General features: G+C 40.3%; 1 protein-coding gene and 1 pseudogene across 1 annotated transcript; one reads left to right on the top strand and one right to left on the bottom strand.

Moving 5' to 3' along the window:
* Positions 1 to 7,944: 7,944 nt before the first annotated feature.
* LOC143554799 (luminal-binding protein-like) lies at positions 7,945 to 21,123 on the top strand. The gene is made up of 8 exons (XM_077044479.1): positions 7,945 to 8,087; positions 8,927 to 8,970; positions 9,842 to 9,944; positions 18,910 to 19,074; positions 19,179 to 19,390; positions 19,475 to 19,717; positions 19,804 to 20,521; positions 20,619 to 21,123. Exons 1-8 carry the CDS (start codon positions 7,945 to 7,947, stop codon positions 21,115 to 21,117), a joined length of 2,127 nt encoding a protein of 708 aa, XP_076900594.1. The 3' UTR covers positions 21,118 to 21,123.
* A 777-nt stretch (positions 21,124 to 21,900) lies between these two features.
* LOC143554798 (glutamine-dependent NAD(+) synthetase-like) lies at positions 21,901 to 25,039 on the bottom strand (annotated as a pseudogene).
* Between the last annotated feature and the right edge of the window lie 387 nt (positions 25,040 to 25,426).

Here is a 25,426-nt window from a genome sequence, read left to right as displayed (position 1 = left end):
TTCGTTTTTTGAAAGAACTGTTCAAGGAAAAAGCAATCCCCTCGCGCACTACCGGTTGATCCTCAGATCTGCCCCCCATCTTATTCCATAAACGAAATGGATTCTTAGATCTTGTTCATGAGATTAAGAAAAAGAACTCTCTTTCTATTATAATTTCTCATTTTTATGTATACTAAAATGACTAAGCTTTTTCTATTTCTTTGTTAGAAAAGAGATAGTTTCCAATTTTTTACTTCACTTCAATACTCAATACAATAACAATATAGGAGACTGGAAACGAGAGTATTTATCCCGCATCCATTCTTCATATCTTCATATGATTGAAAAAAAATATTGGATGCAAAGAAATGGAAATTTTTGGTACAACAAGCCGCGATCTGATAGCTATCAATCTAAATAGAAATATTAATTATATAGATATAAATAAATCTCGATCCTGTAATCAAAGAAAGATAGTGAAAATTTTTCTTATCTTGTGACTTAGAAGAAATGGTTCTCTGTGAAGGAACGAAATGACAATTTATTCCTATATAACAAGACGATTGAATTGGAAATATCGACAAATTCTTGCGGAGTCCGAAGAAATGAAAAGAAAAAAGGGGGGTCAACTTGTTCCAATTTCATCTCTATTGAATTTGAATATCAGAATAGCTGATATGGTCGTGATTCAATGGGTCAGGTCCACTTATTTTTCCTTTATTGATTTCTAATCTTTACAATGGATTTCATTGGCCTAATTGAAAATAGGAATATTTGGAGATTAAACAGATGACTTATCATGATTCGTGATAACTAATATACTATAACTCATTAGATGATAATATTATACATTATAATTATAAAGTTGGTTACTTTTTTATTCATATGAAGAATATCGCTATTCTTCATATGAATACTACGACAAAAAGAAAGCCCCTTGTCGGGTTTGAACCAGGGGCTTACGCGTTACCATGGGATTACTCTACCACTGAGTTAAAAAAAGGGCTTGGTTCATTAAATTCCTGAGCGGGTCTGTACTATGTAAGTAAAATATATCTTCTTATATAAGAAGCCCAGCTACACATATACAGAAGTGCCTCGACAAAAGGTCCATTTAGATATAATAATTGCATTGTAGCGGGTATAGTTTAGTGGTAAAAGTGTGATTCATTCTATTAACCCCCATAATAGTTAAGGGGTCTTTTGGTTTGATTCATATTCCGATAAAAAACTTTATTTCTTTTAAAGGATTAAATCCTTTACCTTTCAATGAAACATTCAAGGAAAATAGAAATTTTCGGGATTTTTATCCAAGGTCAATTAAAAACTGAAAACTTGGATTATGAAATTGCGAAACAAAATGATAAAATTGGATCAATATGTCCAATTGAATGAGTATGAATAAAGAATCCATGGATGAAGATAGACAAGTAGATTTCTAATCGTAACTAAATCTTCAATTTTTGTTTTGATTTGTAGCGAATAAATTGAAGCAAAATAGCTATTAAATAATGTCTTTAGTTTACTAGAGACATCGACATCTTTTTTTAGCTCGGTGGAAAGAAAACTTTCCTTAGGACCCTCTCAAATAGAAATAGAGAACGAAGTAACTGGCAAGGTTGTTAGAATCGCCTTCTTCTAGAGGGATCATCTAGAAAGCGAGTTGTTTTGATTTGAATATATTCAAAAAAAAGCTGACATAGATGTTATGGGTATCCTTTTTTTTTGTAAGATGGGTATCATTTTTTGTAAGTTGGTTCACATCTTAAATCTAGCAATTTATCCATTTTCCATAAAGGAGCCGAATGAAACCAAAGTTTCATGTTCGGTTTTGAATTAGAGACGTTCAAAATGATGAATCGACGTCTACTATAACCCCTAGCCTTCCAAGCTAACGATGCGGGTTCGATTCCCGCTACCCGCTCTATCTCCTTTTATATTTAGTCTATTATCTTACTATATTTATCTTAAATACTCTAACTCTAATTAATACGTCATTCATGATTGAATATACAATTCAAAAAATTTTCTTACAAAAATCCTACTATATTCTTGCTATATTCTTCTTTTTTTTTTCAAATAAAAGATTAAAAGATCAGAAAAAATACCCAAAAATAACAATGAAAGCGTCCATTGTCTAATGGATAGGACAGAGGTCTTCCAAACCTTTAGTATATGTTCAATCCTATTGGACGCAATTTTTTTCCATATCTTTTTTTAGATTTCGAGATCAAAAAATCAATTTTGCATGATTTGAATCCGAAACGTTTGAGTACCCTTTTTATTTTATTGAAAAAATGGTTGATCAATTTGTTTAGGCTGCTTGTTCCTGAAGTATAAAACGTTCCCTCTGTTCTTGAATAGCTGTTTTCAAAATGGCTTTCGCTTCCTCGGTAAATGTCTTGGTAGAAGATATTATTTCTTGAAACTGTGGTTTATTGGTTTTTAAGTAAGTACGTAACTCAACCAGAAATTTCCTTACCTGTCCAATTTCTAATGAATCGAGATAACGGTTTGTTCCGGTATAAATAGTAAGTATCTGTTCTTCTATCGCGAGAGGGGCGGATTGAGATTGTTTAAGCAATTCGCATAATCGTTGACCTCTTGCCAATTGATTCTGAGTAGCTTTATCGAGATCAGAAGCAAATTGTGCAAAAGCTTCTAATTCTGTGAATTGTGCCAGTTCCAGTTTTAATTTACCGGCTACTCTTTTCATAGCTTTAATTTGAGCTGCAGACCCCACTCTGGAAACAGAGATACCCACATTAATAGCGGGTCGGATTCCAGCATTGAATAGGTCAGCAGATAAGAATATTTGTCCATCAGTAATCGAAATGACATTAGTAGGAATATAAGCTGAAACGTCTTCCGATTGGGTTTCAACTATTGGTAAAGCGGTCATACTTCCTTCACCTAAAAGAGAACATAATTTAGCAGCTCTTTCCAAAAGGCGTGAATGTAAATAAAAAACATCCCCTGGATAAGCCTCGTTCCCAGGCGGTCTTTGTAATAGAAGAGACATTTGATGATAAGCTTGCGCTTGTTTAGAGAGATCATCATAAATGATTAAAGTGTGTCGTTCATGGTACATAAAATATTTAGCCAGAGCTGCTCCTGTATAAGGAGCGAGGTATTGTAATGTAGCAGGGGAATCCGCCGTTTCGGCTACCACAATAGTATATTCCATCGCGCCCATTTCCTGGAAAGTAGTAACTACCTGAGCCACAGAAGATGCTTTTTGACCAATAGCTACATAAACGCATATTACATTTTGGCCTTGTTGATTTAGAATTGTATCTGTTGCTACTGCTGTTTTACCGGTCTGTCTATCCCCAATAATTAATTCTCGCTGACCACGTCCTATGGGAATCATTGAATCAATAGCAATAAGCCCTGTTTGAAGAGGCTCATATACAGAACGTCGAGAAATAATCCCCGGAGCGGGTGATTCAATTAACCTATATTCAGAAGATGAAATTTCACCTCTACCATCAATAGGTTTAGCCAGGGCGTTGATAACACGACCCAAATAGGCCTCACTCACCGGTATCCGAGCAATTCTTCCTGTTGCTTTTACAGAACTCCCTTCTTGTATCAGCAAACCATCACCAATTAAAACAACACCAACATTAGTTGATTCCAAATTAAGAGCAATACCTATTGTACCTTCTTGAAATTCTACTAATTCACCCGCCATTACTTCATCAAGACCATGAATACGAGCAATACCATCACCTACTTGAAGTACGGTACCGGTATTTACAATCTTTACTTCTCTATTATATTGCTCAATACGTTCACGGATAATATTACTAATTTGGTCGGCTTGAATGGTTACTATGAGTATTTCTTAATTCTTTTTTGAAAAAAAAATCAATAAAAAAAATCAAAAATAATGCCTAAACTAAATTAGAAGGACTAATCCGTTATTTGTTTCATCGCCGCCAATATGCCAATATTGGCACTGATAGTACGTAAATGTAACTCGTTGTTTAAACAACTATTCAGAGTTCCTAGAGCTCCTTGTAAGGCTTGTTGGAAAACCCGTTGTCGGACTTGATTACTGGCCTTTTGTTATTCAAAATTTATAGTTTCATTTTTGTAATTTTCTAGTTGTTCCAAAGTCTTATAAGTTGAATCAATCAAATTCAATTTTTCTCGCTCTATTTCAGAGTATCCATTCATGCGAAACTCATCTGCTTCTATTTCTACTTTCCGTAAGCGAGCCTGGGCTTTTTCCAGCTGTTCTATGGCCCCTTCGCGCAATTCTTCTGAATTTCTAATAGTATTCAAGATTCTCTTTTTTCGATTATCTAATAAAGCACTTAATGAAAGTAGATTATCTTTCCATTAATTTCAAAAATTCCATGATCCCTTCCCCAACCAAACATGAATCTTTCGATTCATTTGGCTCTCACGCTCAATATAAATTCCCTTGTTTTGATTGTTAATGTACTGAGCCTATCCTCTATTCTTTTGTCATTTTCCAAAATGAAATCAAAATATTAAAAGGAATCACTAATCCAAGATCAAAATATTCGGAGGACTCTTTTGACCAAACAAAAAATATGTAATTATCAGCAAAGTTGTTTACTCTTTTTAATCCAAGAAGTTTTTCTTACTTTATACACAATAAATAGGTCATCGATTCAGCATTGGCTAAAAAACCCCAATAAGTAGTTCAAATCATTTTATCGATATGAGTGTTTTATATTGATAAAATATTTATTTTGAAACCATCTCTATCTTAACATAGTGGTAGAAAGAATACCATGCTGCGTCTGGACTTCAAACAGTTTAGCTTTAACCATGTTAATGGTCCCACATTATTGGTTGCAAAGTGGATTTTCCAATAAATTACGAAATGCTATAGTTCTTACATATGATTTCTGAATTGATTTGATTCAGAAGTAATTCGCGAGATCATGCACTCTTCTTTCTTAGATATCACTTTCCTAGTTATAACAGAAAAAGTACATCTGGTTGGATCCAGCCTATTCTTGAAATAAACAACTCGCACACACTCCCTTTCCAAAAAAGATCAAGACCCCAAGCACTACACTTAGATTTATTAGATTTGTTGCTAAAATATCGGTATTAAACCCGCAACTCCCGGCGGATGGCCAGTGGCCCAAAGAAACGAAAGAATCGGTTACATTTTTCATATGATCTCCTCGTATAGATAGACTAAAAAATAGAACAGAGTTCTTTTTGTATTACTTTATCCTATTTATATATATATAGTTATAGTTTCCTACTTTCTAAATCGAATCAAAAATCTATTCGATTTAGAAATCATGAATTACCTCCTTGGTCCCACCCCCCTCTTAAAAATTAAAAAAAGGCCTACGAACACGAACGGGAAGGATGAAAGCGAGTTGGTATGCTAATTCCTCATCTGCAAATCAGCCCTTCCCGTGGGTTATTTTCTCAACGAATAAGTAATTCTAGAAATGAAATCTTTATATAATTCGAAAAAACAAAGCACAAGTCCAGGGCAATAAAATATGAAAAAGAAAAATTTTTCATATTTATAATATTAAACAAAAGGATTAGCAAATAAAAGTGCTAATGCTACAACCAGGCCATAAATTGTTAAAGCTTCCATAAAAGCTAGACTAAGCAATAAAGTACCTCGTATTTTTCCTTCCGCCTCGGGCTATCTCACGATACCTTCTACAGCTTGACCCGCAGCAGTACCTTGACCAACTCTAGGTCCAATAGAAGCAAGCCCTACAGCCAATCCAGCAGCAATAACGGAAGCGGCAGAAATCAGTGGATTCATGATAAGTTCCTCGTACAAAAAAAATGGTTAATGATACATTCAACCAATGAACTATGACTTAATTATTCCATTGTTACGATTCATCCGGTCGAAGTAACTACGAACTTCGAATTCAAGTAATAACATTATTGAATTAATAAGATTATTGAATCATCAAAATTACTTTGATATCTCTTTTTTAGTTTCTCTCGATAAATTATTGTGAATCCATACAACTTTAGTTTTTCCGTTTTTCTTGTCTCGAATCGCTCTTTGAATTCTTTGATTTTTTGATTGACTTAATCCGTTTATTCATTCAACTCACAGTCACAGATGAGACAGAAGGACTTCTATAGAATCCCCATCTACATTCATATTCGATTAATAGGGAAAATTAGATATATCTTTAGCTTGTATATAACTAGTCAATATCTAATATCACATATAGATGTCTTTTTTCCACAATGTAAACCAACTCTTTCAATTCAATTTGATAAGGATGTGTCTAACCCTTGACAAGGGTTAACTTATAGCCATTCAATTCCATATACTTAGTTCGACCTACCCTCTACGAACCTTTTATGAACCCCGCTTTTTATCAATTATCCTTTCCCTTCCCCCTTCATTTATCATTATCCTGCAACCTAAATTGATAAGATAATCAATGGATAAATTGATTGGGCCGAATCGTTGCATAGAAATTGATTTGATTGATCTAAGTTCATACAATTTATTATTTATTAATATTTTCATTTGGTCAATCGGTGAATAAAATGAATTGAAAAGGGGAATCGTTCTATAGAACATCCTTTTTTTAATAACATTAAATAATACGTGGTAATACCACAAGACTTCTTCGTCAAATTACGACTCCGAATAGTGAATATTCGGATTCGATGACCAATCTAAACCGAATATTCATTGAGGGGAAGGTATGATTATGATATAAATGGAGCGGCGGTAGTTTTAGACAAGTTTTTATACTTCAAGGAGGTTTTACCTGGAATGAAAGAACAAAAATGGATTCATGAAGGTTTAATTATTGAATCGCTTCCCAACGGTATGTTCCGGGTTCGTTTAGATAATGAAGATATGATTCTAGGTTATGTTTCAGGAAAGATCCGACGTAGTTTTATAAGAATATTGCCAAGAGATAGAGTCAAAATTGAAGTAAGTCGTTATGATTCAACCAGAGGTCGTATAATTTATCGACTCCGCAACAAAGATTCGAAAGATTAGGTGTTTTCACTATTTCTTTCGCGGAAATACGATTTGAAATCGAAAATTTCAAGAAACTTATTTTCTTCCAAGAAATGGATTCAAAATTAAACTAAGGAGTGGCAAATATGAAAATAAGAGCTTCTGTTCGTAAAATTTGTGAAAAATGTCGACTAATCCGTCGTCGGGGACAAATTATAGTAATTTGTTCCAATCCAAGACAAGTTACCTTGGGAAAAGCCCACATACGACCTTGGAAAGAATCTTATAACCGTAGAACAAATGTATTCCTAAAAGAAAGTATTGAAGTTTTTCGTTAAAATACGATTTGATTAACGAAGTGTAATAACTGTCCTCTCGAAAGTATGAGCCCTACTACAAAATATGGAAAGAATCTTATGTCTGTCTTGTGAATTTGCCCAAACAATATTCTTAAACATGTATGTTGTGTCAACATCAATTCCTAAGCTTTATAACAAATGTCTTCCTAGAGAAAGTATCTAAGGATTTCAGTAAGAAATGATTTATATAACGATGTTTGAATTTATGACTTTAAGATAGTTACAAAACAAGATAATAGCTAAATACAAAATAATATTATTATTTATATACAAAAGTGACTACAGAAGTGTTAGAAGACTAAAAACATAAAACACCTAACTCGATTTTTGGCTTGATCTATTACAATGTTATTTCTCACAATTAGATTATTCACGAAACACAACCGATCCCGAAACTGTTCACATACCCAACACCATTGTCATAAAGGAAAAGCAAAAAAAAAAAATTTTAATGATAACTTTCATAATCATGCGACAAATTTCAAAATTAACTTCGGAAAAAGAAATCGCTTTTGGTTGAGCTTGGGATGGTTTATTTGAGGATCCCAGTATCGTTAATAGTCAACCAACTCTTTCTTTTGGAATCACGTTAATGAATATTTAGATCACTAAATGAAACTCGAAGCCTCGCATACCAACAACATGGTAATCTCAAAATTGAGGGATATAAGATTAAATGTAGTAAAGTTTAACAAGAATTATGACATCTTCAATAATAGAAGAAGTGGTTCAAATGTAGCAAACATTTTCGAGTCGGCTGACGCTCAATTCCATCAAAAGCATTTGTGCGTTTATTCTTTCAATGGTTTGGAAAATAATAAAGGAATTTTCTAAAATGGGCACGGCACAGGTACCAGTGACAGCTTCAATCTTCAAAACGGACAATAACATATTCGTCAAACAATTTTAGTTTGACTACTTCAAATGATCGCTGTCACATTAACCTCAATAACACGAAGATGGAAAAACTAAGAAAAAATCACAACGCTCGCCCGGGAAAAGTAAAGGGAAGCAACAAAAGATCAAACGTACCTGATTATACTGAAAATATTAACTTAGTGAGTAAGATTAGACAATCTGATAAAATTCATATGAGAAACTCGAGATCAATAAAAACAACAAACAAGAGATGAGAAATATTTCAAATCGCGGAGATACGTACAACATTACAACATTGATCATTTGAAAAAAATGATTTTGTACATCTTGTACTATTTTTATTTTAAGAAAATATCTAAATGTAATATAATCTTTTTATTTTCTATTAATTGTTCAAACATAATTACTAAATTATCTTAAAATATTAAAAAAGGAAAAAAAACAATTTCACGCCTACGTGACTGAGGTCTTGACTCGCCATGATTAGCATTCCACGTGCCTTCCCTTATTGGCTGAAAAAAACTCACACCTGAAATACAATTGGTCCACGTCAGCACCGATGACACGAAATCGAGTGTCTTCCCGAAGCACCCAACAAATTCCACGTAAGCCACACACCTATATAAACACCACCATCTGCACTTTAACCATCAAGTTCTGAAATAAGCCTTTCATTTCACAAAGCCCAAACCCTAAATAATATCACAGAGTATTATTATTAGGCTTTGTTCGTACGGCGGTGAAGAAGCATGGGGCGATCCGGCGTCGTTTTGGCAATCGTATTAATCGGTAATGTTAATTTTCAGCCATTGATTTGATTCTGTTGCTACTGTTTTGATTGATTTGTGTTGCTGTTGTGAATGAATGTAGTGTGGATTGAATAATGCATTATTTAGGTTTATGATTTAGGCGTTTTTATTATATGTGAATCAGGTAGGTTATTGATTCAGTGTGCTATGGATCCGGCTTTCGTGTTGAATTTGCTTCATTTCTAGGGGTTGTGGTTTTCAGCGGGAAGTTCATTTATGCTCGTGAACATTTGTTTATATATGTTCATTTATTTATGTTTTTTTGAATTTTAATAAATATATAAGTTGTTATATTTTTATATAAATGCAAAGGAGCTTGAATTTTTTGCCTGTGAATTAGTTTATCTATTTGTTTCGGTTTTGTGTATGAATGTAGCATAGATTGAATAATGCATGATTAGGTTTAAAATCTATGCGGTACCGGTCGGTATCTGTAATATTGAAATTACCAAAAAATACCGAAAAACGAAGGTACCGATGCTGAAAACATGAAAACCCGGAGTACTGATTGTGCTCGGTTGGTACCAGCCGGATACTCGGATCTGGTTTCATTTGAGATCTGAGAGGTTTTGTGATGTATATGCTTAGATTCTAGGTTTTGTGGTACTGATATTACGAAAACGATTTGTTACGTAATAATTAACAAAGTAACCATGCTTGAATGTTTAATGTTGATATGGTAATTAACGAGTTTATCAATCGGTGAATTTTTTATGATTTCATTAATTAATATATCCAGGAATTGCTACCTTGTAAATGTGGTGCATGAATCAGTGTTACCATAATTGAAGGATTTGATGTGTGTGCAATTGATTGTCAGCATCCAGTTATTAATCTATAATGTTTTACAGGTTGGTTATCTGCAATTTCAATTGCAAAAGAAGAAGCCAGCAAATTAGGAACAGTTATTGGGATTGATCTTGGTACTACCTATTCATGTGTTGGTGTCTATAAGAACGGTGAAGAAACACTAACCGGACCCCGGGCAGATTACGGGTAACCTGGGGGTTAGATAGATGTTTCCCACGAGGGGTTAGACCCGGTAAAGATGGTTCTTCTGATAACCTGCAAAACAGACACCGTGAGCTTGTCACTGAGAAGGGGGGGTTCCTCCTTGTGACCACCCTCCGGCGTGAGAATCAGACTAGATTGCTCTTTAAATATAAATGTATATTAAGAGATTGCTAGAGCAGATATCAGGTATAATATGATGATAATATGATAAGATGAGATGATCATACCATTTGGGGTATTTATAGCCGAAGGTAGGTTTCCAAGGAGGTGTGGCCGGCTGAATAGTGTTCCTGTTCCACCAACTGTGGCCTACGCACGTGCCCTGCTGGTAGTTGGTGTGTAGGCAGCGGCTGACAGTGACCAGGCCTGCTGTGTACTATTCCTTTTCCACCAACTGCCGGCTATGCACGTGGTATGACAGGAGTTGGTGAGTAGGCAGCGGCTAATAGTGACATACAGTACAAGAGCATGCTGCTCGCCATACTGTTGTCAATAAGCTGTCGTATCTTTGGTCAGATCTTTTGCCCATACCTCGTCAGGTACAGTACAGAAGATCTTCCCGTATCGTACGGACTGGCTTAGTTGGGCGGGAGTATTCCCCCTCCCGCCTTTGTGCGGGATTGTTCCCGGCTTTGCTCATTCCTTCAGGTGTCACTGAATGATTGAGAGCTAAGTGCCTTGTGCGTGTAGCCTTGCTGCGCGGGTGGCCTTCCCTGATGGCTTGTATCCGCAGCTGCGGGAACAGGCAGAGTCCTTCACCATTGGGAGGCATTTCCTGCGGGAACAGCTTGCGTACTGCGCGTAAGGACGTCATGTCTCTGAGCATGGTGGGTCCTGCGGATCCAGTTGGTTTCTGCGCAGACGTCTCTCTTCAAGGTGAGTCTTGCGGGTCCAACTGGGCTCTGCTGGGACCTACCTCTTCAAGTCCCCCCAGTCCAATGTTCTTCTCATGAATGTTTAATAAAGTGAGGTGAACTTTTGGACTTAAGCAAAGGGTTTTGAAAAGGGTTTTTTAAGGTTTTTCATGGGGATTCTTCCCGCGGAAGTCCTTGTCACTTGCAGAAATTCCCGACTTTCCTGCTTGATCTTTGGGTATGATGCGGGTAGGTCTGTAACCTCCTCGCAAGTCAGGAGCGTTGAGTCCCACTTGTGTGGATTCTCCATGAGGTTTTGGTAGTTTTGAACATAGTGATCAATTATGTTAAAACCACCAATTCCATCCTGGAGCTTCAAACAATGTAGTTCTCAACGTTCCCGCTATGCGGGGATGTTATTTCCGTTTCCGCAAGCATTGCCCAGAAGATCCTTCTTGGTTTCAATTCCCTGCGGAGCGCTAGGCATGTGAAGGGTTTTGCCTTTACCCGCGCTCGTCTTACGGTTACTTTACTTCCAAGGTATTCCTGGCGTCAATTCCCTGCGGGTGCTAGGTATGTGAAGGGTTTTGCCTTGACACTGTACCCGCACCCGTCTTATAGTTACTTGGTTGCCGAGGTATTCTTGGCTTCAATTCCCTGCGGGTGCTAGGTATGTGAAGGGTTTTGCCTTAACACTGTACCCGCACCCGTCTTATGGTTACTTGGTTGCCAAGGTATGGGGTATTTTCCCGCTTACTTTTGAATCTTTTTGAATTTTTGAAATTCGAAGGGTTGGTGAAAGGATAAGAACAGTCCAAACCTCTGAAACGTCGTGCGACGGTTTCTTCTGACTGTGTCAGGACGTGCAGGAAGTTATGGTGACGTGACAGTACATGGTCATTCCAGACGCTTTTTCAGGCGCGTGGGCGCGATTTTTCGGGCGCGTGGCCGCGAAATTAATGGTACGCGTCTTTTCAACAGCTGTTGCCAGCTTGCTTTTTGCCACGTGTCATAGTTTCATTGCACCTTCGATTTCTCTCTCTTCCGCATTAAATTCATCGCATTAATTGCGATTAGTATATAAAGGGGGAGAGGGTCCTTTGTAATTCACACTTTCACTTCTCTTCATCTTCAAAACGATTTCCGGCGAATACTCATCTTTTCAGTCGAGCATTCCCTTGAAATCGTTTTCTTCTTTCATCTGCAAGATGTCTTCTCGTGATCTCGAATCTACAGCCCAGGAGGCTGGGGTGTTCTCCGATGACAAGAGTACTGCTGGCGAGTGCCAGTATGCTCTGCCTGTCGATCTGTATCAGTACGTCGTCAGGAAGTTCATGCTCGAGTCTCTCGAGCCTGAGTTTCCTGAACCCCATCAGACGGTGTATGATGCCCCCAGAGGCAAGATCGGGGTATATGCTGCATTCTTTGTTTATGGGAATCTTAGGTTCCCATTGACAAAGTTTGTGTACCGTGTCCTGGAAAGGCACGGTGTGCACCTGACCGAGGTGCACCCGATGGCGATCGCGAAGATTCGCCACTTCGAGTGGGTGTGCCGGATTCTGGGCATTGAGCCCTATGTCGACCGCCTGATGACCTTCTACTCTTGGAGGTGCATCCAGGGGTGGTATACGCTGATAACCCGAATTAAGGGTTTGAGGATTTGCGCAACCGAGCGCAGTCTTCGCTCGTGGAAGCGGGAGTTCTTCTACATCTCCGCTTGCGCCATCCCTCTTGCCATGAAATTCAAGAATGGGCAAGCACTTCCCAGCCTTCACGCCTCCAACTACCAGGAGGCGGAATGGTTTTCGAAGATATCCCGAGTCCAATCTCCGGTTTACCGGTTTGCGGAGTCCGGGATGGTGATGCTCGGGATGAGCCGGGTGTGGAAGGAGGCGGATGCGCAAAAGATCCCAATCGTCCTTGAATACGGTTCGAACTCTGTTCCTTACGGTATGCTCTGTTTCTTTTTGTTGATTTAGAATTTCTTCTAACTTCTTTCCTGTTTATTTCAGAGGGGAACGACTTGCAGTCGCTCATGTACCCGCGGGAGGCTGACAGTCCCGCTCGGATGGGTACTCGCGCTCTAGACGAGAACGAGTTGCCCATCCTGGAACAAACGGCGGATCGGTTCGTGGAGGTCTACCCACTAGGCCACGAGATCCTGAGCGCCAGGCGGCCAGGTAAGGCGCTATTCAACCCTCGACCCCTCAATGTTGAAACCTCTGCTGGAATTCCTCTAATCGTATGTTCTGATGAGGAATCCGCAGATGGTCCTCCGTTGGTGCGGAAGAAGAAGGCTGTCGGCGGGAAGGGGAAGGAGAAGGTGGCCTCCACTGCCGTCCGGTGCCTCGGTCTGACTCAGAGGCCGAGAGCGAGGAGGTGGCGGGGAACCCCGGTGGTGATAAGACCACCGCTCCGGAGGCTGCGACTGTGACCTCCGGAGAGCCCCTGATGACGACGGTGAGCGGCGCAAAGAGGCCGGCTCCATCGGGTTCGTCCCCGCCTGTCCGCACTTTTAGGCTCAAGAAAACCCGTAAGTACAGACTTCCTTTATCTTTAACTTCATAGCTTAATATCATTAACACTTATCTTCTTTGTGCAGGCGTGGATGTTGACGCATTCCAGGGTGGAGCGCAGAGGAGTACCCCTCCGCCCATGACGGTAGGCTTGGTCAGCCTACCTGAGGCGACGACCCAGGCGGCTGCGCCTGCGCCTGCTTCCGCTGGTTCAGTTGCTCACTCCGTTGAGCCGACTGTTCCAGCTGTGATGACATCACCGCCGGCTGTCAGTGCCATTTTTACCGCATCTTTCACTGAGCCGGCGGTTACTTTTGCTGCGGATTCCGCAGCGGCGACTGCGGCGGCTTTTACCATGCCGCCTCCGTCATCGGCAACGACGGCCGATCCTTCAGGTATGCATGGGGCTTCTCGCCAACCTCTGCCTCCTTCCCATCTGCCTGACCTCTTGGATGGATTTCCCTTGGGTTCAGGTGATGGGTTTGGCGGCTATCGGCCTGTTGTTGACCCTACAGGTGCGTAGGGTTCTTTTGGCCCTTTTCATATTTTTATCATCTTTTCCTAACTGCTTTATGTTTTTTGCAGTGTCGGATTCCAATGAAGTGTATGTTCCACGATGGAACATCCGCCGAGGAACAACCCTTCGCACACCTGTGGAGTGCGTGGAATGGGCTCGTCACGCTGCTCCCAGTGGTGCGTTGGGGGAAGCCATGGCTAGCTACCAGGAGGGTAGGCTAACCAATGAGCTTCGGTTTCTCCTGGCCCGGATGCAGCCGCGCGTCGAGCTGCTTTGTCGTGAAAACGACAAGTTAAAAGCAGCTCGCCTTCAAGAAGTAGCTCGGGCGCAGGCTGTCCGGGAGGAGAACGTAAAGCTTACCGCAGTGGCTGCGGAAAAGGAGAAGGCCTTCAAGGCCCTCGAGGTTGAAGTTCAGGCCCGACTCGAGGCCCGTTCCAAGGCTGCCCAAGCTGTTAACGAACAGCTTCGGCTGGCTAAGGAAACTGCAAGGAACGCAACCGAGAGGCTCACCAAGGCTGAAGCTGTTACTGAGCCTCTACGCGTGGAGAATGAAGAGCTTAAGGCCAAATTAGAGGCTCTCCAGCAGGCTCATGATGCCTTGGCGATGGATGACGCCAAAAAGCTCCAGGAGATCTTGGACCAGAGGGGGGTGCTTGACCATACTGAGCGGAAGCTAAAGGGCGTCGAAGAGGCTGCGGCTAAAGAAGTGTTGCTTGCCAACCTCAACAAGAGTGAAGCCGAACGCGCCCGTAACGAAGCTCAAGCTGCCCTCCAGGAGGCTCTGGTTGCCAAGGAATGGCTTCTTCGAGAAGCGTTGTCTCAGGTATGCTTTTCATGTCTTTACGCTTTTCCTTGTAAATAGAAAAGGTTCTGATACTTGTATATTTTCTTTTTTGTAGGTTGTGCATCGAGTCTTTGCTGATACGTCTTATGAAGATGCTATGAGCGCAGCCCTCAACGCTTCTCACGAGGATGGGGAAAAGGCCGGCTTCCTGCTTGGTCTAGGGTTCGTTGAGAAAGGCATCCCGCCTTCCAACTTCCCTTTGTATAATGTAGATACTGAAGCTGTATACGACCAAGCAGTGAATCAGTATGTCGCCTTCCCGCATCCGGTGGTGGAGAAGGTAAACGAAGTTGCTGCTGCTGATGATGGGCTAGCTATCCTTAAAGCTTTCCTTGAACTGCCACGCTCTACTGATGGTGCTGGTCCAAGTGGAAGTGGCCCTGAAGCTTGATCCTGAAGATCCCTTCCCACTGCTAGGATAGATTTAGCTTGTATAGATTTATATTCTTGTAGGCGGGTAGTTACCCGGCCATTCTTGTAACGAATATTATGAAATATAAATCTTTGTGCGGGTAAGACCGCTACTTTCACTGGATTCCTTGCTTTATAAACGTTATATGACTTGCATACTTTAGTTTAAATTAGCAATTTTCCAAGTGTTTAGAATAAGTTAACCTTTGAACGTGATAGATAATAGGTTGAAGTTTTGCTTCCTCTTTCGTGATTGTGCGGGTAGGACCGTCACTTGCACTTAGTAGGATGGCTAAACTTTACCTACATCTGACCTGCGTGGAGGTTTTCCTCATCTTTTTTGAAATTTCTAAGTGTTTAGGATAAGTTAACCTTTGAACGTGGTAGATAATAGGTTGAAGTTTTGCTTCCTCTTTCGTGATTGTGCGGGTAGGACCGTCACTTGCACTTAGTAGGATGGCTAAACTTTACCTATATCTGACCTGCGTGTAGGTTTTCCTCATCCTTTTGTTAGAAATTCTCTGTTTTGAATAAGTTAACCGTTCGACGCGCGGTTGTCAATAGGTTCGGTTTCCTCTCATGATTTGTGCGGTTAGGACCGGCACTTTCATTTAGTTGACCAAAGTTTACCTATGACTGACCTGCGTGAAGGTTTGCTTTTTTTGGGTTTATGCGGGTTTTGCCGCCTTCCCCACGCAACGACTTTCCACGTAATTATGTGGTGAAACCGGCATATTAGTGTTGAATAAATTATCCGTTCGACGCGCGGTTGTTAATAGGTTAGTGTTCAGTTTCCTCTATCATGATTCATGCGGATAGACCGGCACTTTCATTTAGTGGGATGACTGAACTTTACCCTTCAACTGACCTGCGTGAAGGTTTGCCGTTTGTTGGGTTTATGCGGGTTTTGCCGCCTTCCCCACGCAACGACTTTCACACTTATGTATGCGGTGAAAACCGGCATCAGTGTTCATAAAGTATTAAATGTAAAATCATCAGCGTCGATGTTCTAAGGAGAATCATTTCCATTAGAAGTGGCTCTGGGCCTTTTCTTTACAAATTTGGAATTGATCTACATGCAAACTGTGTAATTGAGCTCCCTTCCCTGTTGTTGGGATGGGAGTGCCATCGAGCCGATATGCACCTGGTTCGGGATCTCGTTGTTTGCGCAGTATGTAGTCTCCAACATTGAAGCTGTAATTTTATTCGTGTTTTCCCCAACTGGGGTTCTACACGCATCAGCCTGCTCAGCGTTCATTGCGCCACGAGGTGCGCGAGCGTCCCATCTCTGACAAATGCTTCGACCATGTCCTTTACGTCTGTGCATTCTTCAGTGTTGTGGCCTTTTGTCCTGTGAAAGTCACAGTATTTGCTCCGATCAGCATTGGGACGATGTCGGATTATTGGAGCCTTTGGCCATGGGAGCTCCTCAGTGGCGAATATCTCGGTGACGCTTTTGGTGAGTGGCGTCCATCTAGAGTTCTGGTTCGACCGTACGTTATCCCTTCCGCCTAACCGATGTTGCAAGCCGGATGAGGTGTCAAGGTTTACCCTTGACTGCCAAATGCCTAGCTTCCGCTTTTTGTTTAATCGGGCGGTAAGGACGTTGTCTTCTCTTGTTTTCTGGGTGTAGAGGTTTGTGCTCTGTGGGAGATCTCTACCCAGTTGCTTCTCCGTTTCCGCAAAGCGTTTAGCTGCTGTCATGATGTCATCCCATGTGGATGGCATGCCATCTTTACCCGTTAAGGTGCGGATGAGCTCTGGGTCGTTCGCGCCCTGGATGAAAGCAGCGCGAACAAGATCTTCGCTGATGTTACCCAGACTAAGCTTCTTTGAGTTGAAGCGAGTGATGAAGTCTAGCAAAGATTCATCTTCCTCTCGAATGCATTTGAGGATTGTCCATTGCTCCTCGGTATACTTTCGTTGTTGGCTGAAGTGTTGGCTAAACTTCTGTTGGAAGTCTGCCCAGTCGTAGATGTGGTTGACCGGTAGACGATCGAACCATGCTCTAGCTGGCCCAACAAGCGTCATTTGGAACATGTAACACCACGTAGGTTCCGTCCAATTGCTGACGGTTGCCCCCGCTATGAATCTGTTCAAATGATCGTCTGGGTCAGATATACCATCATATGTGCCGATGTTGGACATCTGTTTGGCACTTTTTGGGGCGATTGCTTCCGCAATGTCCCTTGCAAATTTGGACGTTCCCGCATTTGCAACAGTTGGTCTAAATGTTTTGGAGAAGTCACGTGGGCTTCCACCTGGGTTTTTTGGTTTGAAGGCTTCTCCAAAACGCCTTCTCGGTTGGGAGTCCGTTTCCTTACGCTTCCCTTTTGCCCTATGGCGAGGGTTCGCGTCGGTGTCGGATTCCTCCGAGTCATCGTCCAAGTATTCTTCGAATTCGTCAGCCTGTTGGATGGAACGCAAGCGTTCGTCCAACTCAGCTTGGAATTCCTTCTGACGTGCCTCCGCCCATGCCTTAACTTCATCCAGTGTTTGGCGGGGGAGTCTTGTTCGTTTCTCTAACTGGGTATTGGTGAATCCCAGTGAGCGATTATTTACTGCACTTGCCCCAGCTTGGGTAACTGGGGTAGTGTTCGTAAAATTTACTTCACTTGCCCTGGCTTGGGTAACCGGGGTAATGTTTGTAAAGACTGTGTAGTCGTCGGTATTCCCCCCGGTAGCTGGGGTTGTGGTTACCGGAGTTTCTTTAACCATATTTCCAGAAGTTTGAAAAAACTGAAAAATGAAGTTATAGCTTTTACCCACGGATGGCGCCAATGAAGAAACACTAACCGGACCCCGGGCAGATTACGGGTAACCTGGGGGTTAGATAGATGTTTCCCACGAGGGGTTAGACCCGGTAAAGATGGTTCTTCTGATAACCTGCAAAACAGACACCGTGAGCTTGTCACTGAGAAGGGGGGGGGGGGGTTCCTCCTTGTGACCACCCTCCGGCGTGAGAATCAGACTAGATTGCTCTTTAAATATAAATGTATATTAAGAGATTGCTAGAGCAGATATCAGGTATAATATGATGATAATATGATAAGATGAGATGATCATACCATTTGGGGTATTTATAGCCGAAGGTAGGTTTCCAAGGAGGTGTGGCCGGCTGAATAGTGTTCATGTTCCACCAACTGTGGCCTACGCACGTGCCCTGCTGGTAGTTGGTGGGTAGGCAGCGGCTGACAGTGACCAGGCCTGCTGTGTACTATTCCTTTTCCACCAACTGCCGGCTATGCACGTGGTATGACAGGAGTTGGTGAGTAGGCAGCGGCTAATAGTGACATACAGTACAAGAGCATGTTGCTCGCCATACTGTTGTCAATAAGCTGTCGTATCTTTGGTCAGATCTTTTGCCCATACCTCGTCAGGTACAGTACAGAAGATCTTCCCGTATCGTACGGACTGGCTTAGTTGGGCGGGAGTATTCCCCCTCCCGCCTTTGTGCGGGATTGTTCCCGGCTTTGCTCATTCCTTCAGGTGACACTGAATGATTGAGAGCTAAGTGCCTTGTGCGTGTAGCCTTGCTGCGCGGGTGGCCTTCCCTGATGGCTTGTATCCGCAGCTGCGGGAACAGGCAGAGTCCTTCACCATTGGGAGGCATTTCCTGCAGGAACAGCTTGCGTACTGCGCGTAAGGACGTCACGTCTCTGAGCATGGTGGGTCCTGCGGATCCAGTTGGTTTCTGCGCAGACGTCTCTCTTCAAGGTGAGTCTTGCGGGTCCAACTGGGCTCTGCTGGGACCTACCTCTTCAAACGGACACGTTGAAATTATAGCCAATGACCAAGGAAACCGTATCACTCCATCATGGGTGGCTTTCACTGATACCGAGAGGTTGATCGGTGAGGCAGCAAAGAATCAGGCAGCTGTAAATGCCGAACGCACCATCTTTGATGTTAAGAGACTCATAGGAAGAAAGTATGCCTTTTCTATCTGCTTGTGCATATATACATTGGCATTATGTTGGTTTACAATTTACATTATTAAATACATTATCAAACATTGTTATCTTTATAACCCAGGTTTGAGGACAAAGAAGTCCAGAGGGATATGAAGCTTTTCCCTTACAAGATTGTGAACAAAGACGGTAAACCATATATCCAAGTTTCACTCAAGGATGGAACTAAAGTCTTCAGTCCTGAAGAGATTAGTGCCATGATTCTTACCAAAATGAAGGAGACAGCTGAAGCGTTTCTCGGGAAGAAAATTAAGGGTGCTGTTGTCACAGTTCCTGGTAAGTAAATATACAAATCACATGATCAATTTAGGTATATGTACATTTAAAACATGTTTGTTGATTACTTGATTTTTTGTGCAGCTTACTTCAATGATGCTCAAAGGCAAGCAACCAAGGATGCCGGTGTGATTGCTGGTTTGAATGTTGCCAGAATCATCAACGAGCCCACGGCTGCTGCTATTGCATATGGTCTTGACAAGAAGGGCAGTGAGAAGAATATTCTCGTGTTTGATCTTGGTGGTGGAACTTTTGATGTCAGTATCTTGACAATCGATAATGGTGTCTTTGAGGTTCTTGCCACAAATGGAGACACCCATCTTGGAGGTGATCATTCTATTTCTTACTAACTAACCAACCAACCAACTAATTAATAGTTTGTGGTGCTAACAGTTTTTGTTTTTATTTTACAGGTGAGGACTTTGACCAAAGGATTATGGAATACTTCATCAAGTTGATCAAGAAGAAGCACGGAAAAGACATCAGCAAGGACCACCGAGCTATCGGAAAGCTAAGACGTGAGGCAGAACGAGCCAAGCGAGCCTTGAGTAGCCAGCACCAGGTCCGTGTCGAGATCGAGTCACTCTTTGACGGTGTGGACTTCTCCGAGCCTTTGACCCGAGCCCGGTTTGAAGAGCTGAATAACGACCTGTTCAGAAAGACCATGGGACCTGTTAAGAAGGCTATGGATGATGCGGGTGTTGAGAAACGACAAATAGATGAGATTGTTCTTGTTGGTGGAAGTACCAGAATCCCAAAGGTTCAACAGCTTCTTAGAGATTACTTTGATGGCAAGGAACCAAACAAGGGTGTGAACCCTGATGAAGCTGTCGCGTACGGTGCTGCGGTTCAAGGAGGAATATTGAGTGGTGAAGGTGGTGAGGAAACTAAAGATATCCTTCTTTTGGATGTGGCCCCACTTACCCTCGGTATTGAAACTGTTGGTGGCGTGATGACCAAATTGATCCCGAGAAACACTGTCATCCCCACCAAAAAATCTCAAGTTTTCACCACTTATCAAGATCAGCAAACCGTCGTGTCAATTAAGGTTTATGAAGGTGAAAGAAGCCTTACAAAGGACTGCAGGCTTCTTGGAACCTTTGATCTTACAGGAATCCCTCCGGCCCCAAGGTAGTTATAGTTATAGTTATTATTGGTGTTAATTTATGATATCAAGTTAAACCATGTTAATATTCGTGCTAACTATGTTTTCTTTCTGTTAATTCAGGGGAACCCCACAAATTGAAGTGACATTTGAAGTAGACGCGAACGGTATCTTAAACGTGAAGGCGGAAGACAAGGCGTCGGGTAAATCCGAGAAGATTACGATCACAAACGAGAAGGGTCGGTTGAGTCAAGAAGAGATCGAGCGCATGGTTCGTGAAGCGGAAGAGTTTGCAGAAGAGGACAAAAAGGTTAAAGAAAAGATTGACGCACGTAACGCGCTTGAAACATATGTTTACAACATGAAGAATCAAATTAATGACAAAGATAAGTTGGCCGATAAGCTCGAGGCCGATGAAAAGGAGAAGATTGAAGAGGCAACAAAAGAAGCACTTGAATGGTTGGATGATAACCAGTCAGCTGAGAAGGAGGATTATGATGAGAAGTTGAAGGAAGTGGAGGCGGTTTGTAATCCGATTGTGGCGGCTGTTTATCAGAGATTGGGTGGGGCACCTGGTGGTGCAGACTCGACTGAAGACGATGATGACCATGATGAACTTTAGGTTTTTGTTTAGTTTGGATTATGTGGATTGGTATTACATTACATGAAATTTAGAAGATTAGGTTGATGGCAGGAATGAGACCCCTTTCACTTTTTGGTTAATGTGAAGTGATAGTTTTGGATTTGTATCAGCCATAAAATTTTTTAAACAACTTTGACCATATGTTTATTGCTCTTAGATGTCTTATGTTGCCGAAATTCTTGTGATCTTATAAATGTGGATGCATAATTTGGCTTTTAAAACCGGTTAAGTCAGCTGGCTTTACATATTGAGCTTTTGGCTGGCTCGGTTTTTTTGGTTCTAAACTGTATTAACCCAGAAACGGACCTACCAACACTTTCTGAGCTGGTCATTGTTCAGGCTGCAAGTTCAGCCAGTCTGGACTGGTTTATGCGCTCTGAAACCGAAGTGACTGATTAAGAAAACATTTAAGATTTGAAAGATATGGCTCAAGTAATATCTGCTGTGTTTGGCTATAGATACGCCGTGTTTTGTGTAAATCCAACTTGTTACACCCTAAAACCATGGGGAGATGAACATTTGGATTTACACAAAACACGACCTTTTTATTATTACACCCAACGAATATCTTAAGATCCTCTGTATTATTAACTCCATAACTGCTCAAGTTTACCATTAAAAGAACATTACATTTGTAGAGATTTTCCAAATTATTTCTTTGTATTGAATTGAGAATCAAACAATATTATCAGACATGAATGATGAATCAACTACACTCTTTTTGAGTTTTATCAAATTTTCAAAAGCCCCTAGTGCTGACATCTAGAGGCCCGCTTTCGGACCGGCTGAACCCGCTGCTACAACTCCACCATTTGAATCAGATGTATCTTTTTCTACACTAAGCTCGCTCACGAGTTCATCTATCTTCCTAAGCTGATAGGGCCATCATGAATTATACAAAAACTATCGGATATCAAATCTGTTATCTTCAGGTGAATAACTCTGCACCACAAATAGAACATACATACACATCATTAACTAAATATTTAATATAGCATACTGTCATATTATCATTAACTAAATATAGAAAACATATAAAAAATTGTACGCGTGTGCATATTACTAAATAGTAAATACGTGGCTGTAACTAGACCTTATAGGTTCCAGCTCAGCAGATGGCGGGGCCGCTTCGATTTCCACTAAAGACGAGAAACCGAGATGCGCGGCGACCCATCTAAGGAATATTCTAATATCCTGCTTAGTGATACTTCCAATTGGATTAATATCTGCAGAACTGCAATCATACTACAAAAGATACATATATTAAAAACACTATCTAAATTTTAATCTACATTAAAATAACTTTAATATATTACCTTTGTTAGGTAACCACGCAACCCTTCATCGACATTGGAGCGACCTAACACCAGAAAAAGCCCGGGTTCGCTATGAACCCATGGCAATAAAGATGCCAACATAAATGCCAAAGCCGTTCTAATCCGAGCTTGCATGTTTTGGAGCCCGAGATTTTCAATATTCGTTCCCTCGTCTACCTGTAACGGGTCGAAAATGCAAAACAATTATATATGTCGATACACTTAAAAAAAAAACATACGAGAATATTATCATTTTTTGTAATTTTGTGGTTTTCGAACCTTGTAACGAGGACACTGTCAATAGACAAATCTAGCTACCATGATCCACTTTCATCAGCCAGCAACTTGGCTCGTCCCCGTGTGGCATCAGGTACTGTATAAGGTTCACGGGCCCGACCGATCTTTTTAACCAATCAATGCAGAAAAGGTGAAAAATACACATTGTTAAGAACTGGACATGCCTGTTTTCGGACCCCATGAAAACTGCGTAAAATATACGTTTTGCAAATTCCTTGCTGTAGGTCGGGAATTCTCCGTTAATGTAATGACCAGTTCTTGCCTTCACTTGTTCATCTCCATTTGCAGTCTCTAGATATAGATATAGCATATCACATGTTACATGTTACATACTATTACAATATTAAAAACTGGTGATGACTTCCACTAGCATTCATAAACACTTCAACACCGTTTAGCGCCAGCTCAGCACGAGGAGGAACCCGAGTAAAAAGCTCTTCACAAATTTCAGCTGCAACAATCCTGATTAACATAAACACAATATGTAACAATCAAAACTTACAACTGAAATATAAAGATTAATTTTGATATATATCCACCCAAAACCAAAAATATCATATATTCCCTTACTTAATGACCATTCTACCCCTTTCATTATATTTAACCCTATTTTTTATTTGGATTTTAACCAAACCGTCGTCTCTCCTCTTTTTTTATCTTGACGGCAGACAATCGAACAGCCAAATTTGTATGTTTGAATCAGATAATTGAACCAAGTATAATCGCATGATAATCGAACGATAAGCAATCTAATATTATGGGAAACAAACAAAATCTAAGTTAAAAATGGGTAAATAAACAAATTTGAAGCTAACGATGGGCATATAATGTAAATCTAAACTTTTTAACAAATAAGGGTAAAATGGTCATTTATTAAAATGGTGTTTTAATAACTTGGGTGTATTTGATATTTTAACTACTTTGTAAGGGCATATATGCCTTTACTTTTGTATGGGTATATATGATATTTCCAAAGTTTGTAAGTGCATACATGAAATTGTTCCGACATAAAAAAACAGAAAAGTTTTAACTTTACGTGTCTGAAAACTGCATGAACCCATAACCGAAAAAAGGAACCGATTTTGGTTGCAAAGCCTTAGAAACATCACTTGGCAGTTGAAATTCTTGAAGTTGGTCTTTTTTGCTTCCAAGCAGTAAACCATCTAAGTTCTCTATAGTTTCCATCATTTGCAAGCCACATTTTTGCGCGCATCATTATTATTTTTCGGTTCGTGCATATAACTTGACTGTTATAACACTCAGAACCTTTAAGAACAGGCATCCCAAAACTACATAATATTCCATCTGTCCAGTCACCAAGAAGCCATAGATAACCTCATTTATGTCACACACAACCAGGCACAAAAAAGAGAGAATAATTAATAAGTCAGCTGGGGGTTCAAATCCGCAATGCAACTTGTGGTGTATTTATCCTAAAATTCTTTTAAAATTTGATGTTAAAAAAATAAAATAAATAATAACCATAAGTTCTCATAGGGATGCAAATGAACCAAGCAAGGTCTTGTTTATGTTCGTCCGTTAAGTCTCTATTGGGCAAGAAAATGGTTCACGCACACCTAGCCAAACAAAATTTCTCGTCCGTGTTCGTTCATAAAGAAAATGAAGTTGTTTGTGAACGCTCACTAACACAAATGATCACAAACAATGCTGCATTGAATATTTTATAATTATTATTTGAACAACAATTTCTAGTTTCCATAGGACAAATACACCACAACTGCACCAAGGGCTGTAAATAAACCCAACGTTCGACTAACTGCTCATGAATGGTCGGCGGGAAGTTCTTTTAATATTTGTTTGTTTACATCCGTTTATGTTCATTAATGTTTGGATGTTTATGTTTGTTCATGAAAGGTTTTTATTACTTTTTAATGATTTTCTATGTAAAATAAAACTAACGTATGAATGTATGTATGAGAATTGTGTGCTTAATTTATATGTAAAACTGACATATGAATATGATTGTTAAAAGAAAACACCAACACAAATTTGGTAGCCGAAACTGTTTAAACTGATCATTCTCGATTAGCCAAATCAAATAAAGCTTGCTTGTGTTCATTTGTGTTAGTGAACGTTCACAAACAAATTCATTTCCTTAACGAACGAACACGAACAAGATTCCATCGCGTGAGAGATAGTGTCGAGTTCTAAGAAATGATCTTGGCTTCTTTAGCTCTAATTATTGATTCCTTAATATTATTCAAATTGCAATCGAATTCCATTGCCCATTGGTTCAAATTGCATGTCGCTACTTTCAACACTCTCATCACTTTTTTTCTCTCTTTAATGTCAGTTGTTAGATTCCTAACAACTAATTTGAATTAATATTAGATTCCTAACAACTGATTTGAATTAATAAGTCAATAAGAACGTATAGAAATTTTGTTCGTTTAGTTAAATGAATGAACATGAACAGAGGTTACATTCATTCATTTGTGCCCTGTGAACGTTCAATATTGTGTTTATTTATGTTCATTACGTTCGTTTGTTTATATACATACGTCAGCTGAAGGTTTTTTTTATTATTATTATTAATTCTAGTAACCAACCTAACATTTACATTTTATAAATTTAATGTTTATGAACAGTTTGCTTCATTAATGGTTTGTCTTATAAAGTCTTGTTTTTAATTAAAAACAAATCCAACTTTTGCT

This window comes from Bidens hawaiensis, unplaced genomic scaffold (genome assembly GCF_021521415.1).
Source record: "Bidens hawaiensis isolate Kalapana, Puna unplaced genomic scaffold, B.hawaiensis_p1.1 tig00017854_1, whole genome shotgun sequence".
Taxonomy (NCBI): Eukaryota; Viridiplantae; Streptophyta; class Magnoliopsida; order Asterales; family Asteraceae; genus Bidens; species Bidens hawaiensis.
This window is presented reverse-complemented; position numbering and strand designations above follow the sequence as displayed.

What these genes read in the sequence shown, in the direction of transcription:
- LOC143554799 (XM_077044479.1), top strand. Translation starts at nt 7,945, where the DNA reads ATGGTAATCTCAAAATTGAGGGATATAAGATTAAATGTAGTAAAGTTT. An exon ending in CAATTCCATCAAAAGCATTT is followed by an intron (nt 8,088 to 8,926) that starts GTGCGTTTATTC and finishes ACGGCGGTGAAG; the next exon opens with AAGCATGGGGCGATCCGGCG. An exon ending in GGAATCCCTCCGGCCCCAAG is followed by an intron (nt 20,522 to 20,618) that starts GTAGTTATAGTT and finishes CTGTTAATTCAG; the next exon opens with GGGAACCCCACAAATTGAAG.